At 31.3% G+C, this 20,245-nt stretch overlaps 2 protein-coding genes across 2 annotated transcripts; one reads left to right on the top strand and one right to left on the bottom strand.

The window, feature by feature from the left end:
* Positions 1-9,100: 9,100 nt before the first annotated feature.
* On the top strand, positions 9,101-14,209 carry LOC122580579 (auxin response factor 2A-like). The gene is made up of 15 exons (XM_043752849.1): positions 9,101-9,392; positions 9,517-9,632; positions 9,746-9,841; positions 10,028-10,084; positions 10,192-10,347; positions 10,448-10,532; positions 10,663-10,753; positions 10,842-11,006; positions 11,122-11,241; positions 11,331-11,406; positions 11,487-11,658; positions 12,172-13,016; positions 13,381-13,571; positions 13,644-13,816; positions 13,921-14,209. The coding sequence occupies exons 1-14, from the start codon at positions 9,326-9,328 to the stop codon at positions 13,801-13,803; spliced, it is 2,397 nt and encodes a 798-aa protein (XP_043608784.1). The 5' UTR covers positions 9,101-9,325; the 3' UTR covers positions 13,804-13,816; positions 13,921-14,209.
* Positions 14,210-17,493: 3,284 nt separating this feature from the next.
* LOC122578893 (transcription factor ICE1-like) lies at positions 17,494-19,940 on the bottom strand. The gene is made up of 4 exons (XM_043750942.1): positions 18,902-19,940; positions 18,128-18,379; positions 17,849-18,019; positions 17,494-17,750 (listed from the first exon to the last, which is right to left on the bottom strand). The coding sequence occupies exons 1-4, from the start codon at positions 19,877-19,879 to the stop codon at positions 17,667-17,669; spliced, it is 1,485 nt and encodes a 494-aa protein (XP_043606877.1). The 5' UTR covers positions 19,880-19,940; the 3' UTR covers positions 17,494-17,666.
* Between the last annotated feature and the right edge of the window lie 305 nt (positions 19,941-20,245).

Below are 20,245 nucleotides of genomic sequence, written 5' to 3'. Positions count from 1 at the left end.
AGAACCGGCACGACAAATGGAAGAAACCCCCATCCGTAAGATCATGTATGCGTGTTGTATTCTTCATAACATGATTTTAAAGGACGAGGACCACGCTATAAGTCCTGATTACATTCCGGATCCCCCAGTTGCGCCACAGCCATCGGATGAACGACTTTTTGAGATATATGACTCAAGCGTTCACGAAGATCTTAAGATGGATCTCATTGACCATATTCATCCCACATTCATCCCGAGCATCGATCGCTAGTTTATTTATGTATTGTGTTGTCGTTTCGTTTTAATATTGTAGTTTGATGTTTGGATTTGTTGTTTTATTTTGTTGTTTGTTTTATTTTTAATATTGTAGTAGTTTTAAATTATTAAATAAAATTGTTTTAGTTTTAAAAATAAATAGAAATGAAATTAAATAGAAAAGGGTGGGGAGGGGAAGGGAGGGGTGGCGAGGTACTCCTAGCAAAAGAGGAGTAGAAAAGAGGAGAAGAAAAATCGAGAAGGGGAGGGGAGGAGTGAGAAAGCTCTCCCCCACCCTAAGTAGTGATCGGAATATGAGATAAAATATAGTTTATAGGCTTAGCTGTATGCCTGAATATGAGATAAAATATATTTAAATTTTTAGCCACTCAAGTTTAAACGTTGTAAAATATCACCCGTCACATTTGTTGGTCTCAATGGTACATTGGTACTTATATTGAAATATATTTAAAACAAAAATATATATAAAGAAACTTTCTCGTTTGTAATTTGTATGAAGTGTACTCCTAACTACAAGATTTATAAATACATAAGCTACTTTAAGTTACTTATAAAACCAACCACTGGCTTGAACCCAGTGGCCAGGGGTGTTTACACTTCTCATTATGTGGGGCCCCGGTGGGTTTTCTCCCAAGGTTGTGGGTTCGAGCCTCGCCTGACACAATCCTTGGGTTTCCCATCTAAGAATTTTCCACAAGGATGAGGGTTGAGAGACTGCAGCGTATGCTCAACATCTCGTGAGTTCCAACGATTGTTGGTTAAAATTGCCTCCAACCACGTCTGAGTCGAAATACACCTTTAAAAAAAAGAGTTATAAAACCAATTGAAGTTTATAAATGCTATACTTTCCATTTTATTAATATAGTTTTTGATATCTGAATGAGTTAGATCTATTAACTAGTTTTACTCAACATAACTAAATGGTAATATGAGATTCTCATATTTGTAAGTTGATCTTTTCTTTTTCTTTTTGTTATTGTTTGTAATATGAGATTCTCATATTTGTAAGTTGATATTCTTTTTTTTTTTTTTTTTTTTGGTGTTATTATCAACTTTATTAACATGTGAGGTTTTAGTTTTCTTTCAAAGCATTTTTCATATTGATTTATTTTTATATCACAATATTATTATAATATATGTAATTTGTTAAATCTATTTTCATTACATATTTCATTTGTTCTTAGCTTCATAGTATTAAACTTTTTAAATGCATCTTAACTAGAACGCTAGGTGTTTGCACAATTAGAGGCGGAGCTAGGATTTCACGTTGAGGGGGCTCAACCATATTTCTTTATACAATATAATGTGAAAGACATAACAATTTAATAAAATGTTAGGAAAATAGAATTTTATTACGATGTTTATTTTTATGGACCAAATATAAAAGTTTTACTTGAACAATCATAGCTAGAAATCAAACATTTGTAGATTAGGGGTGACTTGCTTCAAAAAGACTTTTGTATTAGTTGGTTATGAAATAGCCTTGTAATGAAAAACATGAATGGTTGACATAGATTAAGCACCCTCAAATCCCCCTACTAGCTCCACCCCTGTGCACAACATGGTAACCCCGAACATGCATGTCGTGGTAACTGTTTACAGGCATAGACAATTACGAACAACATACAAATTTCACATTACTTTGCATTTCGCATTTTATACTTTGCAACACCAAGAGTATTCTTGTTATGGTTCCATAATCCACCTTTTTTTTTGCTAACTTCATGTGCTTGCACCCACTCATATATAAACACCCATATTATTTATTACAATGTACTTCATTGTCGTCTCCACAGTCATCATGATTTCAACTTAATATCCAAATTAGTGAAATTCTAAAACTTGTTTTATGTATTATTCCATTTCACTAGAATTGACCTATATTGTATATTTGAAGTATTTAATTTTTACCTTTAACCTTAAATGTTTTTTTATAACAGTTGATGAAAATTATGGTCAATGAAAATATAATTAAAACTCAATTATTTTAAATAACTTTTATTAATATATAATATATAGAAAAAAAGTTAGTAACTTATCTTTTAAAATTAATAAGGCCAATGAATGTCACTTGACAAGTTGACATGAATATAAATATCACGTGCTAAATGAAAGGCTCACAAATTCGTGGGTTGATGATGTGGTGGGGACCAAAGCATGATTTGTCTGATAGGAGTTTGTGTGTGGCTACAACCAGCACCTACATATGTTAGGAGTAGGAATCTTTGTACCAACAAATAGTCTTTTGTTTGATGAGAAAGAGCTTAAAATTTTGTATCTAACAATCCGACTCATTTTAATTGTCTTATCTTAACTGGTCAAATTTTTTTTTTCGACTTTGACTATTATAAATATTTTTGTTTGTGTTATATATTAGTTGATAAAAATTATATCAATAAAAAGTACATTGAAAACTCAATCAATTCATATATGTTATATTAAGTGTTATATAACACAAACAAAGTAATTTACGATCAAAGTTGAAATAAAAATACTCAAAAAGTCAAGATAGAACACTTAATATGGGACGGAGGGATATTTTATATAATTATTATATAGGAAATATTTAATCCAAAAAAATATTAACCTAAAATTTTTATAAAATCTTTAAAACATGACAAGTGTTATCGAATAATTTTCTTTCCTAATTTCACATCCTGATTTTGCCACATAACTCAATCTAATAGTTAGGGTGATTTTTAGACTACTGTATTAAGAAGATTTATCATTTTCTTTTTTTAAACGTAAATCTAACTTCAACTATTTAATAAACTTAGGACATGTTCATCAACAGTTTTTCAAGATGTTTTTTAGATCTTTTGATTTTAATTTTGGACTAAAAACTTTGTTAAAATTCAATTAGTTTTAGCTTTTATTTGGAAAAAAACTTCAAATTGAAACGATATAGGTGTTTTTAGTTTGGATGAAACTTTTACTTTTTAAATTTTTAAAAATTATACAAATACCTATTAAAATTGTAGCTACAACTATCATATCCAAAACTTTAAAAAATAAAAATTTTAACCAACAACTTTGCTTAAAAACTACAACTTATAACTTTAATTAAAAGTTACAAGTACAAACTACAACCCTACAGCTACGTTTGTAAAACATATCTTTGATGTTGAAAAAAAGCCATAAATGCTATCTTTTAGAACATTTTACATTTTTACTCATAATAACATTGGATTTTTCTTAAAAGAACCCATATCATTAGAGTTTTTTAATTTTTTAAATAAGGTGAGATATAAGAAGAAAATTTTATCTTTAAAAAATTGTCTTTGAAGAAAATAAATTGTTTTAGAAAAAGTTTGCCTTTATTAGAAACAAATAAACTGGGAAAACTAGTTTATTAGTATATTTGTGAAAAATCTTATTATGTATTTTTCCAATGAATGCATTTTGTATTTTTCTAAAATAAGATGTGAAATGTGGTTATCTTAATTGAATATTATGTATGTAAAAAAAACAATTTTAACCTTAATTATCAAGTACGTACAGTTTTCTTCACATAATCTTATTTATATGAGTAGCGGTGTACTTTCTTTTCCAAAGCAAAAAAGATAATTGGTTACCACTCCAATTTAATGTGCTCATCTCAAGAGCAAATCATGGCTATGACAAAGGGTTGTTCTCTAATTTTAGTGGGTATAACGTAAATAAGGTCTCTTCACCAAATATGCATTTGACAACATTCTAGCCTTTACGAATTCAAAAATAAATCACAAGTATAAAACTTGCTAAAAGTCTAATAATGACATGAGTAGTGCTAAAACTCTATACCATAATACGCAATTATGCATGCTATAATTGTGTATTATTGACTTAATTGTCTACTTAAAAAAACTATAACAACAGGAGTCTTCTTAGTCTATTAACGCTTAATAATTTAACATATGTTACTTTGCACATTTTAGCACTTTTTACAACCAAATGTCATTAGTCAACCAGAATATACGTGAAAACACCACCTATTAACGAGTTAACACGGTATCATTAAAATTGCATGTATGTGCAAAATTTACACTTATTGCATCAAAAATTGTATTTTCATTAACTCAATGGACATCATATTTGTTCAAATGATCTTGTAGCTTTCAAAACAGGACTAATATCAAATAATATCCGCAACTTTTTTGTGACTATATAATTCAAGCCTAGCAACATGTACCAATAAATTAAAACATAATTGATATGTTTTGAAACAACATGTGGTGGTGTAATTCTTGATCAACAAATGTTTTTTTATTTTATTTATTTTATTAAATTAACTTTTTAATTGTATATACATTCAATTTCCTTATTAGACTTAAAATTAAACTCTAATTCTTGGCTTATAATACAAAACATATTATAATCTTATTTTATTTAATTGATCTTTTTTCATTAATAAAATTGTCTCTTTTTATTTAATTGATCTCTTTTTACTTATAATATTTATAATAAATTATTAATATGAAGACTTCAAAAGTTTGAATCTACGATCCGAATTCACAAGACTATTGACGTCATCCACTATGCTTACATGATCCGATTTTGATGTGATAGTAATAATTTAAGTTAAATTCAAAATTCTAACTAAACATATATTATATTTATCATTATTGTTTAGTATAATTTAGCTTTGAGCGTCGGTTTACTTTAACCACTATTTATTTCATACTTATAAATCATGTATGAGGCATATTCGATATTTTTTTATGATACAATCTATATAGCTAAACATGTACTGAGAATAGTAAATTGTATATGGTTTATAACAACTTAGATACATATTTTCAAAGGATATGAAACTAAATTCATTTTTTATTTCAATATGTTTATTATAATGCTTACAATTAAATTCACTTTGTTAAGTTTTTTTTTATAAGTTGTGAACATTTGAAAACTAAAATTTTCGTGGAAACTAGAAATCTGGTCAAAACATATTTTGACCTGAATTTAACACAACGTAAACACATTGTGTTAAGTTTCAAATCAAAGTGTGTTTGACCAGTTTTTGGTTGTCACACGTTATCAAAAACACAATGTGATATGAAACTTAACACAATATGCTTTTAGAAAACATATTGTGTTAGGTTTAGATTGCAGTGTGTTTTGGTCAGTTTTCTAGTTTTCACGGAATTTTTTTTTTCAAATGAAAATTTCTTTTTTGTTTTATACTGTCTCTATATAATATAATTCGAACATCATTGACATTGATAAATCCATCATGAAGTCTCTATATATAACTAAGAGATAATAGTTTAGGCTAGTGTGACATAAGTAATGTTTTTCTTACTTATCATTCTTATGTATTGTTTGATGTTATTTATTGATAAGTAAATGTTGATGTGGATGTATTTATTATTAAAAAAAAAGTAATAGTTTAAAGGAATATTAATAAATATTTTGATCGTAAAGTTCTTAAAAAGTTTTCCAATTATCTCTCATTAAGTTTTTCTCATTAGTTTTTTTTTTTTATTCTTAAATTTCAAGTTTTATGATTTTGCAAGTTTGACTCTTTACGAAAGATTTCCTAAATATCTTTTTCTACTTTAGGAAGATAATCTTTATGTCATATTATTTTATTTTACTTTCTATTCTATAAAGCTTTTTATTTTGTGTAGATTGTGTTCCTATCTAATTTTTAAATGTAAGTTTGATTTTATTGTGAGTTTAATTTAAATACTTTATTTTAAGCTTTTATATTTTCTTTTTGTGTTTCGTATCTATGTTAAATTGTTAATCTCTATTATAAATAAAAGAGGATTGTTTGACAAAGTTATTTTTAGAAAAAATTTGATGTGGCAAGTTAAAAATGTTCTATTCAGTTTAATTTTCAAAAAAATACGACATCATATATTCATATTACTAAAATATGTTTGTTTTTTAATTTTCTTTCTTTCCATATTCATCTTTATATTATATTCTTTTATCTTTTTTCAACCCAAATCAAAGAATCATGTCATTTTGTGTGTGACATACCATCTTTTCAATTGATAATATGAGCTGGTATATATTTTTCCTGGTTGATAATTGGAAAAATTTTAAAGACATAATTTACTTATTTCACTTTTAAATCAATTTTTGTTTTTATCTTTCTTTACTTACGGTCATGTGTTGTTATTAATCATAATGACTTACATATATTCATAATGTATCAATTTAAATTAATTTGGATTTACATTTTGAGTAAGTTGAGTATCCTGACTCCGCATTATCGCATGATAATGATAATATCGATGATTATCTATATACAAATATTTTTATCTTGTATTTATAATGAAACCATATTTTTAACGTATCCGGATTGAATCCGGGTTGATTAACTAGTATTGATTATATAACAACGTTGATTTCCAAATTTATCTTGCAGTGCATGTTAGAATGGTGGCAATCATGCCTCTCATGCCTATTGGAAACTCATTTTTGAAAAATCATTTAACACGTAATTTTGAAAATGAAATATTTGTTTTAAAAACACAACACCAAACAACCCATAGTTCATATCATATTTTTGGAGTTTTAGCTAGAAAAGTTATGTGATTTTAGGTTTTCTTAAAGTTTGAATTTCTTTCTATCAACTATGTTGCGATAAGTACTATACGATATTATATAAAAACTTTAGCAACTATTTTATATATTTTTGAACAAATTGATTTACATTAATTTTTAATCGTTTAGGAGTATTAAAAATAACATATATTATCTATTTATTATAATATTACCGTCCAACGGACGAGTTTAATCTTATTTACATCAAGCCACCAATTAATAAAACCGGAAGCTAATGATGGCCTAAATGTACTACATGAATGAAATCATCATGCTTCTCATCACTCACACCGATTTATATTATTACTATTTTATCTATTGAAATAGTATGGCGTCAACATTATTACTGAATTAGAAATATTGTTGTTAATTTAACTAATTATAATACTATACTTTAAGCATATTATTGCCACTTTGCATTCATATACTACTATACAAAGTTAGATTTATGAAACTTTTATACGTCTTAATAGAAAAATAAAAAAAAAACTAAAGCTCATGAGGTATTAACTGACAAATATGTTCTAAGAAAGTTTTTTTAATTTTACCTTACTTATAAGTTTTGAATTTAATATTTAAATTAATCAATTTATGTGATTTTTTTTTGAATTTTCTGGGTTGTGCTATTGTGTACATACTCAAGAGTTGAATGTTAATAAATAAGAATGATAAATTATTTTAAAGATTATTTTAAAAATTCTTTTAAAAGTTATAAAAAAGTGATATGTGGTATTCATTGATTATCTTTCATAAACTTATCATCTGATTTTTTTACATGTTATCATCTCATTATTCGAAAGATTTTTAGTTTATTTAGTTAGGAAAATTAATTATTTATCTAATTAATAATAATACATAAAGATAGAAAATTAGAGTTTTAAAACTAAAACAAAATGATTACCTATTTAAATTTAATTAATTTACCTACCAATAAAACAGCAATAGTATATCCAAAAGCATCTCACATTGGCCCATTAATTTATTGCACAGATTTGTACAAGTTGCACTCCCGGTCCTTCCAAAGGTACACAGCACTCCGGTCGGGAAAGCGGGGGTCACTGTTATTGCCAGTTTATAGTACTAAAATCTTGAACTTACATTAAACGCCCCTCTACTTTAATTTTGATATTATTTGTCATATTTAGTTCTCCAACTTTTTATATGTGCCACTTAAGTTGAGATATATATTCCACATTTTAACCTTTCAAGTTTTCATTGGTCTCATAGTTAGTGTAAATTTTGATGGAAAGATGAATAGAGTAAGCTTACATAATATCAAATTAACACTAATTATGGGATTATAGTTAAGCATCTAACATGTTTTATTGAATAAAAAACAAGCTTACACATATGTATTGAATAGAAAAAATAAATAAATGAGATTTCCACATCCAAGTAAAAAAATAACGATCAATTTTAAAAGATTACGAGGTCTGCAAGAGGGTATGGGGATAAAACTATAAAATGACATATTGACATGTATAAAGATCAAATCAAAGGCCATGAGGATCAATGCAAGCGGACATGATGATCTACTCCAAAGACTCACTTGAACCTTATGTGTATATTTCATATGCTACATGTATCACTTTTTCATTTTCATTTGTACACATAACCTATTGATATTTTGGATAAATTCTCAAGAAGTTTTTAACCATTTTATAAAAGCAACAAAATTACATAGATAAAAGTTGTTTCAATGATAACTTTTAGGGTTAACCTAACTAGTTGATGCTTTAAAAATTGAACTTTATTGTTAAAAATCATTATTCAATATATACGATATATTTTAAATCCATTGAAGAATTTATTTGTTATATTCGAATATCAGTCAGATTAAAAGAGATAAATTTATAGATTTATAGTATTTTATAAACAAATAAGTTGTATTCACATAATCTATATATTCTTAAATATGTTTTAAAATGTAGGGATAACAAGTATGCTGCTAGAAACATGCTTATAACATGATTTTGTGTTGGAGATGATTTTATATTTACATATGTGACTTTCAGGAGGAAAATTTTGCAAGGAGAAATTGATAAGCATATATGCTTATAGCAACATATTTGTTTTTCTATAAAATAATGTAAAATGTGTTCGGTAATATATGGTTAAAAAATAATACTTGTACGTGTCAATAACAACCCCTATGACTCAATGGCGAAAACAACCGGAGATAGCCGGTGGTAAACACACAGTAAGTATGTGGTAATACCCCGCGAATGAAATGATTGCACAAATACCAGTTTGACTCTTCTGTCTCTCCAAAAGCCTCCTCCTCCCACCTCCCCATTTTTCTCTCTCTCTCTCTCCAAAATCTTCTTTCCTCTCTCAAAAAGATTTTATTAAATATTATTCTCTCCTTCTTATCAAACTTTGATTCTTCTTCCCTTCTCAAAAAAACTATATTCACACTAATCCTTGTTTTTCTAGCCTGTCTGATTCAACGAGACACACACACACACACACCTATTTTTCAGATGATATAATTTCTAAGAGCTTTTTTCTTTCTTACAATAAAAACTAAAAAATGACGTCATCTGAAGTTTGTTTAAATAATAATAATAATAATGAAGGAGCTGCTGATTCATGTCACGGTAATTTTATTTCCTGTTTTTATGCTTTTTTAATTTATATATATATATATATATTCTAAAATTTGTTTTGTTAGTTAATTAATTAGAATTAAAACTAATTTTGTTAATGTTCTTTTTTTTTTAGTTGATGCTGATATAGCTTTGTATAAGGATCTATGGCGAGCTTGTGCCGGTCCTTTAGTTTCTGTTCCTCGCGAAAACGACCTCGTTTTTTACTTTCCTCAAGGACATATCGAACAGGTTAATTAATTTTTTTTTTCCCTTTGTTATCTTACCACTTGTTATAAACTTTGAGAAATAATGATGATAATATTAATTAATTTTGTAAATAAAAATGAAATGAAATGAAATAGGTAGAGGCATCTACAAATCAAGTAGCTGATCAACAGATGCCGATGTATAACCTTCCGGCTAAAATACTTTGCCGAGTTGTTAACGTCCAGCTCAGGGTACAATTTTTATTCTCTCTCCCTTTATTTTTTACTATATATATATATATATCTATGTATACTGATGATAATATATTTATAGTTTGAAAGAAGGTAAAAAATGATTAGATTCATAAGTGTGTGTGTATATATATATATATGAGGTAGATATAGTGGAGTTTATATGGATGTATATGTGGGTTGCAGGCTGAGCCAGATACAGATGAAGTGTTTGCACAAATTACTTTGATGCCTGAACCAAATGTGAGTTTGTTATCAATTTGACCAATTCGTTGTATGATTTGTTTTATATGTTGTTTAAAAATGTTGATTTGAACTGGATAATTTTTTTTGTGTGTGTGTGATGTCAGCAAGACGAAAATGCGGTAAAGAAGGATCCGGCGCCACCATCGGAGACGCAGTTTCGTGTGCATTCGTTTTGCAAGACGTTGACTGCTTCAGATACTAGTACACATGGTGGATTTTCGGTTTTGAGACGTCATGCCGATGAATGTCTTCCTCCGTTGGTTAGGAGCTTTTACCCGATTTTTTTGTGACTTTTTACTATAGTTGGTTTCCGTCTGCTGTGTTGTTGCTCACGGTTTGGGTGTTTTCGTCTTTTTGCAGGACATGTCGAAGCAACCCCCCACACAAGAACTGGTGGCCAAGGATTTACACGGAAGTGAATGGCGTTTTAGGCACATCTTTAGAGGTAATTGTTGAATACTGGCGCAGTGTCCATTAGCATCTTATCGTGTGCCTTGGGTTAATACCATTTCGTATATCGTATGTCAACGGCATATTTCAGCGTTTCTAAAATTATGATCGAATGTAAATGGCAGGTCAACCACGAAGGCATCTACTTCAAAGTGGCTGGAGTGTTTTTGTTAGTTCAAAAAGGCTTGTCGCCGGTGATGCTTTTATATTTCTAAGGTAATTAGAAATTTTGCTTTTTTCATTTTCTTTGTACTGTTATATGTTCTTTTTGTTAACATGTGATATATGTAAATGGAATACACAGAGGCGAGAATGGGGAACTTCGTGTCGGGGTAAGACGTGCAATGAGACAACAAGCAAACATACCCTCATCGGTCATTTCCAGCCATAGCATGCACCTTGGAGTCCTTGCAACAGCTTGGCATGCCGTTCAGACTGGAACATTGTTTACAGTTTATTACAAGCCTAGGTATGTTAAGTGATCGAATTTTATTTAATGTCTACTAAACATTGACTTGGGGTGCGATCTCCTGTGTATAATGTATCTCACTTCGTTGTTAACAATTCAAACTTTGTTTTCGCAGGACTAGCCCCGCCGAGTTTATTGTTCCATATGATCAATACATGGAATCTGTCAAGAACAATTACTCGATTGGGATGAGATTTAATATGAGGTTTGAGGGCGAAGAGGCTCCAGAGCAAAGGTATAGCTAGTTCGACCCTATACTCGAGTTATTCATCTTGTGGTGTCTCTTGGTTTTGTCTTTATAATTTTATAAAATTGATGTTGTAGATTTACTGGAACAATTGTCGGGACTGAAGAGCGTGATCCACAAAGATGGCCTGATTCTAGATGGAGATGCTTAAAGGTATTACTAGTCTTCTCAAAGGTTTCCTCTTTTTTGATAAATTTTACAGATCCTAACATTTGTTGTATATGATATTGCAGGTACGATGGGATGAAACTTCCTCCATTCCTCGTCCAGAGAGAGTTTCTCCGTGGAAAATAGAACCGGCTCTTGTGCCTCCTGCAATCAATCCACTTCCGGTGCACAGACAAAAAAGACCCCGGCCAAGCATTTTGCCTTCATCTCCTGATTCCTCTGTTCTTACCAGAGAAGGTACTGACCATTTAAAAGTTGCAAAATGTTGGTAACAGGCCATGCAGGTTCAAGTCAAAACGAGTAACTCTTAAAACTGCAAGGGCATAGGTCGGGTGATGAGAACGATCACAGAAAAATAGCAATCAAACGATAATAGAATTAACAGTCGACAACAGTCGGCTGTAAAGTAATTAAGTTGATAAACTGGATTAGAGCCCAGCAACTCCCACTGTCTCATACGGCAATAATAATAATAATCTCCCCTAAAACGATGGCCTAAAGGCCTTATTTATCCAAGACTAAACCTAACCTTGGAGCACAAGTAATTACTAAATTAAATATGTCAAAACGACACTCTCCACCCTTCAACTTCTAATTCTGATTACTTTTATCTTTCTTTTTCTTCCGTGTATAAATCAGTCCCCAGTCCTTTCCAACTTTCGGGCTCTGGCCCAAATCCATATCATCGGGTTGGGTGCTTTAGAAACTATTGAATCATGAATTTTGTTTCTTAACAAATTTTACTTATAGGACCAACAAAATTGGCTGCAGCAGACCCTTCACCACCGAGTGCATTTTCAAGGGTCTTGCAAGGTCAAGAATTATCGACCTTGAGAGGGCCATTTGTGGATACCACCGAGTCGGAATCATGTGATAGGCCAATGCAATGGGTTCCTTCTGTAACAGAAGATGAAAAAGCTGAAACACTTTCTGTTACTCGACGTTATGGGCCAGATAAACTTTTACCTGCTGGGAGGACAACCGAGTCTTCCTATACGGACCTATTATCAGGCTTCGGGTCTACCAATGGATCTTCAAGTGAATTCTCTACACAATCTGAAGGAAAATACAACTTGCATGCTAATTCGTGGTCCATTACTCCCTCCAACTTGTCTCTCAGCTTGTTGGGAGGTGGTGCAAAAAGTGGTCATCAATCAAGTGAAATTTCATACCAGACAAGAGATGTTAGGTTTAGTGCTTTTGACGAGTACTCCCCCAATTCTAATCAAAGAGGTGGAGATCTGCCATACGGGAAATGGCTGATGCCACCGCCACTCTCTTCATATTTTCAGACGCCTTCTAAATCTACGTTGGTTAAAGAAAATGATGTCATGAAACCTACAGAGGGAAACTGCAAAATCTTTGGTGTACCCCTTGCTGGTAATATAAATGCATCAGATGTACATCAAGGGTTGCAATCACAAAATTACCTTTCATTAGAGGCTAGTCCAAGGTCCGAACAATCAAAGCGCATGAAAGTGGTCGACAGTTCACCAGAAGGTAAAGAGCAAGATAAAGAATTCCAACATTTCCAGCCGCTTGCGAGGGATAGTCAGATAAAAGTCCCAGGCGTTTCTACCAGGAGTTGCACAAAGGTATTTGTTTAAAATGTTACCTGCTTGTATGATTTTAGAAGTGGCGATTTTGGTCTATTAGGTTATATTTTTCTAATGGTGTTATGTTTTATTTCTAATAGGCAGTTTAAAATAAACAGGCCAAATGGTCGAAATTAGCCAAGATGTGTTTTTTTTTTCTTTCAATTTTAATGCATAAACCTTCAAAATCTCTTTGTTTTAAATTAGATGATTGTTTAAATATGTAGTATGACTTTTGTAAGACAGTAATTATTTACAAATACAAATCTGTAAAATAACTTTTTTGACTTGACCCATTTTAGTGATGACAATTATAGATAAGATGACCTTCATGGTGTTTTGACTTGTAAGCATAATTATTCAGGTTCACAAGCAAGGGATGGCTCTTGGTAGGTCTGTTGACCTTACTAAGTTTAACAACTACGATGAACTGATCTCTGAATTAGACAAGTTATTTGAATTCAATGGTGAATTAAAGAGCCGCAACAAGAGTTGGTTAGTAGTATATACCGATGATGAAGGGGACATGATGCTTGTTGGAGATGATCCATGGCAGTAAGTTTTATTTATATTTTGAATGACTTGATTTGTTATTTGCTGCTGTTCTCACTCTTGTATGTGATTCAGGGAGTTTTGTGCCATGGTTCGAAAGATTTTCATTTACACTAGAGAGGAGGTTCAACGAATGAATCCTGGGACCCTGAATTCAAGAGATGAGGACATTTCATCAGCTGCAGAAGGCATGGATGAAAAGGACCCGAGGAAAAATGAAACTCATGAACGTTGATTCACATAATTAGGTAAACTATTTCCTTTTATTTTGTTATTTTTGTTAATATAAAGTCACCCTTTTAAATCGTCGCACCAGTGCAGTGTATTTGATGCATGGTAATGGATCTAACAGGTCGATGATGTAGGCGAATTAGAGACTGTGCAGCTCGGAACAACTGAAATAAAATATTTCAAGTTGCATGGAGGTGGTTCAACTTCTTGGTAATATAATATTTTCAATTTTGGACGTTTGGGGCAAATATATTGATATGTAGCCCTTACATATACATAAACGTAACTAAGTATTGAGAGCTCAACTCTATATCGATGGTCTCAATTCGTATTATCATGTACATAGTCTACATTCCAGTTTTTGTATGCTTGTCACAAGTTATATGTGAATGAAAGATTCGATTGGCTTATAAGGTGAACTCTCATCTTATTTATTACTGTATAGTATTATTAATCAGTAAAACCTGACTTGAGACTTCTATTGTTGTGGCCTTGTGGGATATCATATTCTTCTTGATACATGTTTCAGCAATTACAAGTCCATTTTTGGAAATAATCAGGTCATCAACTTTATAGATCATTTTAGAAAGGCATCTATGCGATTATGCGTTCTTACTGGGGACGTTAAGGCCAATAAGGCAATCACTTGTAAAAGGGTAATGATAAAAGTCTAATATATTTTGATTAAATTAAACTCGCAAAAATTTTCCAAATTTTTTTTTTTTTCGGGTACAGGGCAAAAAGCCAAGACACAAACCATTGCACCAACAATCGGTTATAATTTTCCAATTTATACTTACGAGAAGATTGAACTCTTGCAGATAAACATGGTTACAATTTACAAACTATTCATAGTGTGAAATTTGATTTTTAACAAGTTCTATTGTTATAATCACTCAAGAAATAATTAGTTCAATAAATTGGTTATGGTTGTTTTTATCAAAGAGCCTTCATTGCAAGAAATCTCATAAGAGATTCGATTTTAATTTGACAAAAATGTTAGGGGCTTAGTAGAAAATTCGGGACGGCCCTAGACTTGTTATAATTAGTGGGATGAATTTAGAAGAAGCAAATGTTTAGTGGGGAGATGATAGTGTGGTACTTTGTGTTGGGTCAAATGCGTGTATGTTGGAATATTCTAGTTGAGAAAAGTCGTCTAAGTTGTTGAAATAGGAAAAGTGAAATTGTAGGTTTCAGAAAAAAATGTGTTTTTGGGTGGAAATTTGAAGGTTTTACAAAGACTTCGCAAGTGGGCCTTTTTCAACCCACTTGTTGATTTTTGACTATTATTGGAATGACCCATTGGAGTTTAGTCATTTGTTGTCCATTCCTTTTTGAATAATGTTTCTAATGTTTGTTTTGGTCAATTTTGTTCTTTCTTACAAATTGTTTCGTCATTAGACTTGGATATATCGTCCGGTTTCTGAGAAAATCTGCAAAACAATAAAGTCTAAACATAGATGCACAAAAGGAGGGAGCAAAATGCAAGCAGCCATCTATTTATGTCTGAAGTTGGATGGGCCAAGAACAACTAGAAATGATGGGTTGCATTGATACGAAAGTATGGTTATATGGGTATGGGACATGTAAAAGATGATCGGTCATTGACTTGTGAGTTACGTTTTTTTTAAAAAGTAAAGGGGATATATTAAGCTTGAGCTACTCGCTTACAGGCTCAATATACTTGCATAATAGATCAAACCAATGTTTTAAATACCTTGCTGGTATTACCGGTATTTGAGAGTACTCTGGTATTTTAATTCCGGTATTTTACCGGTATTTTCACTATTTCATATCGACCGTTATTTCCGGTATTCCCGGTATTTTAATCCCGGTATTTTTCCGATATTTTCACTATTTCATACCGGCCGTTATTTCCGGTATTTTCATTTTTTTTAATGATACTTTAATGTTAGTTTTTGTTATTTGTGAACTTTAAACCTTATATTTTGTTATGAAATATCTATTTGGTATTATTTTTGAGTGAAGTATAATTGTTTTATGACTATTTTCTTTAAATTGTAACAAATTTTGTTGAATAATACTAAAATAAACTAAAATAGTCGTATCGGCCGGTATTTCCGGTAATACACGAAATTTTTTCCACACCGGTATGATTAAAATACCGGTAGAACATTGGCTCAAACTAGGGGTGAGTATAGGTCGGGTTGGGTCGGTTTTTGCCTAAAACCGAAACTCAAACCGATCCATTCGGTTTTTAGAAACCAAAACCATTGGATTCGGTTTTTGTTCGGTTCGGTTTCTCGGTATTCCGGTTCGGCTTGGATCGGTTTCGGGTTTTTGTTTTTTCTATAAACTTTTTTTTTTTAAAAAAGTTTTTTATATATTATGTTATAAATTTAACTTTCAATTGTTAAGAAAAAAAAATGATATTATAAAAACTAAAGTACAGAGACGCTTTTTATTAGCTAATTTTATTTTTCAGGTGTTAAAATTGGTGTAACTTTTATAAAACGAATTGTTTTTACTGTACGTTTTTATTAAAAATATATAATTTATATAGATTTGTACATTAAAAAGATAAAAAGAGTAAATATATAAACATATTTATAAATTATAAGTAATAAATATATATGTAATATGATATAAATATTAAATAAATTAAAATATATTCAGTTCGGTTCGGTTTTTGATCGGTTTTTGGCATATGTAACCAAAACCCGAACCGATCCGTTTGGTTTTTAGAAAACGAAAACCAAACCAATGAATTTTGTTCGGTTTTCGTTTTTTTTGTTCGGTTTTGTCAGTTTTTTTCGGTTTTTGGTTTTCCGGTTCGGTTTTTGCTCACCCACAAAAGGTTGTTGGGCTTGTTCAATTCAACTAGCTCATTCAACTGGAATAAATAAACGAGTTCTCGACCAAGCCAAGCCATTTTAGTTATCTAGATTCAGTTCATGAAACTAATCAAGTTATAGTTTTCTATCCGAGTTAAAAACAAAAATATATTAGGTAAGGACAACCATTAGATAAGGGCATCCCTCAAAAAATATTTAGTTTTGACAAGTTTTAACGGCAAAAGATATTCAAGGGCACCTAAAGACACCCCATTGGAGATAGCCTAATATCTTTGGTTTCTTAAAGTCCATGAACCTCTAGAGTCTAGACAAGACCATCAAATATTCAAATGTCTCGTCTCTGTATTCGGGCTCAAACTTTGAGCCCAGCCCACCATCCTTTCTCTAGTAAATGCAATAATTTTGGGTACTTAAATTCGTATACTATAAGGATAAAAGTAAATGCTTGTGTCGCACATTTTGAGTTCTTGTTTCGACTCAGGAAACAAGCAATAAACGTAAACAAAATAAGACACCAAATGCATGATCAATAATAACGTTTCGAGGAAAAGGCCAGATAGAAATGTGAAACTTGTGAGCATAAGTGATATATGTAGAATTATTATTCGATCTTCTATATCGAATTCTATTTTTTATCGGGTTATGCATATAGATATAGTAAAAGCAACAAACTTCTCCTTTTGCCATGAGCCGAAAGCCATCATTCCAGGTAAAGGCGACGTGGGGTCACCTTTACAAAACACAGGCAGCTGGCATAACACATCATTTGTTTGTGCCAGCCATACGCTGATACGCGAACATAAATCCAGTATAAGATGTTTCAAAACATATACAAGATTTAAAAGGAAAAGAAAAAAAAAATAATTCTTTGGAAAATATAAACGACTAAAATCCAAAATGCCTTGTATGATATGCAGATCTAGCCAGTATCACTATCAAACTAACTAAAACGACAACGAAAATAGCCTTCATATCAAAAGCTATACTACTTCCAGAAACTAAACACCATGAACCAATATTACTGAACCTCCCGACTTCACTTCAGATCCAATTAAGCGACACCATGGTAACCAGCAGACTCCAGCAGCACCGCTTTAACTTGATCAGGATGAACATCTTGCCCTTCTTTGCATTGCTAAATAATCAAAAAAGACCCACGATCAAAACCCAGATAAATGGACTAAAGAGTGTCATAAATTGGATAGATCAAAAACACCTAAAAAAGTTTTTAACCTCAGCTCGAAAAACATCAAGAGCGAATCCATTAAAGCAGCTAATCACTGCTTGTTGAATGTCTAAACCAAGATTATCAATAGCCCTCATAGTTGACAACAGCAAACCAGGCCTCCTACTACAAAACATATGTATATTCACTGCTCTTCCTTCCCTCTGCCTCACTTCAACCTAACACAAAATAACCACGAAAAAAAACGACAATTTTATCAAAATAAACAATCATAATTCAAGTAATCTGATTATATGTTATCAAATATACAAGTGTATGATACTTACTCTTGCAGGCTGGCCAGTTGGGCTAGGGATGGTTGTGGGGCAGAGTTCTTCTTTGATTCTTGTAGGGAGACTGGTGGGAGTTGGGGTTAGAGGGTAAAAACCGGTGGCGGCAGCTGCCATCGTGGCGGCCCCGGTGGGTGTCAATGCTGAACTTGATGGGGTTGCTTCAAGTTCATGGTTTAAGTCATTGATCTTTTGAAGAAGCTCTTTTAGATACTCAATTGCATCTCCAAGAATTGATGCTCTATCCATCTGTAATCAAACAACATTAAATGTTTTTCATGAAATATATGCCTTAATAATTTAATACTTATACTTATCATTAAAGAATTCTATCAAATATATTCAGAAATACATATTTATCATGAGGTTTCATCAAGATTCATTTTGTAAGTGTTAGATATAGAAATAATTATCAACTGCTATACAAGGTTTTTTTAATACTTTATTTCAAAATCCAAAACCCAAAATAATATAAAGAGATAACTACCATAATACTCATACTACATTCTTCTATCTATTCATTTTTTAACAATTTAATGTAATAATTAATTCTACTCTTAATTTATCTTAGATGTATCTAAATAAATCAATGCTGGAGATTAATTATTAATTTAAATCATGAATATTTCCCGCTAGATAATCCTCTAATTTAAAGACGGTTATTTATATGCAACGTTTTGTTACATCACGTTACACGTAAAACAAAATAAAAAAGTGACACGAAAATAGAATAAAAACTAAACAAAAAAAAACTAGTAAATAAGACATTACCTTGCTTATTTTAGGCACAACAGACCTAAGCATATAAAGCCTATCATTCAATTTCTTTCTCCGGCGTCTCTCCGCCATTAAATTCTTCGCCGGCAACCCTTTCTTCTTCCCTTTTCCACCACCATCACCGCCGGCCACAGAGGCTCCGGCGCCGGTGACAGTACTATTACCATTAGAACTATTTCCACCACTAAATTTAATCCCATTTTCTTCAAAATCATTAATAGTAAATTCATCAGAATCATAATTCAATCCAGACCCATTATCCATACTCAAGTTATCAACATCTTCCCAGCTTCCACCGCCACTTTTCTTCCTTTTTCCGGCACCGTCTCCGGCACCGGCGCCGGAAAAATCACTTAAGTTTCTTTTCAAAGCCCTTTTTTGAAACAAAGTTGGTGGTGCTCCAACCGAAGCAAAATTATCTAAAGGCTTAAGTATTTTTGACCTGTTTAAAACCGACCCATCTTCAGAAAATGGATACCCTGGTAACCCGAACCCGGTTCCAGATAGTTGTAGCAAATGGGTATTTAAAAAGTTTGGATCTTGTGAAATACCCATGTCACAAAAGCCATTCCCAAGGTTGATTCCAAGAAATCCATTCCCATTATTTCCATTATTGCCATACCCAAGTTGTTCAAAGGTTTCGTCTAGTAAAGGATTGCTTGGATTGTTGAAAAGTGGGCCTAAAATGGGCTTTGGTGGTGGTAAAAAGAAATGATTTTGAAAAGATGAATTTGGTGAACAAGATGAAGTAGAATCAAGTTGTTGTAACAACAAATTATTGTTGCTGTTGTTGTGAGTGATGTTTTGTTGTTGCAAAAACCAAGTGTTGGTGTGGTTATTTTCTTCATGATCAACTTCAAGCATGGATTTGAAAGTGTTTACTTCATCAACTTCATTGTTGTTGTTATTTGTTTGAGTATGTTTTTCATTAGTATCATCCATCCAAACAACACTATTTGCTCTAGATAGCATTGTGTGTATTTAAAAAAAGTTGGAGTGTTTTGGAAATGAAAATGAGGAAGATTTTATAAGAGGGAGTGATAGTGATGGTTGCATAATGAAAAGGGCAATGGATGGATTTATATTGTTGTTAGCAAAAAGATGACATGTTAGATTAAAAGAAAGTTTTATTAAAAAAAATGTTACTTTTTGCGGTGATATGATTACAAACTTAGCTGGATACATGGTGATTTTGAAATGTATAAGCTTTGATGTACAACGTATATGTGGTTATTATGCTTGGATTTTCTTGTTTTCTGTAAAAGTTTGTTGTTTGGCTTTTTACAATCTAAGAATAGAAAAATGAAACTTTTATTCATTAATTTTAAAATATAATTT

Source organism: Erigeron canadensis, chromosome 8 (genome assembly GCF_010389155.1).
Source record: "Erigeron canadensis isolate Cc75 chromosome 8, C_canadensis_v1, whole genome shotgun sequence".
Classification (NCBI taxonomy): Eukaryota; Viridiplantae; Streptophyta; class Magnoliopsida; order Asterales; family Asteraceae; genus Erigeron; species Erigeron canadensis.
This window is presented reverse-complemented; position numbering and strand designations above follow the sequence as displayed.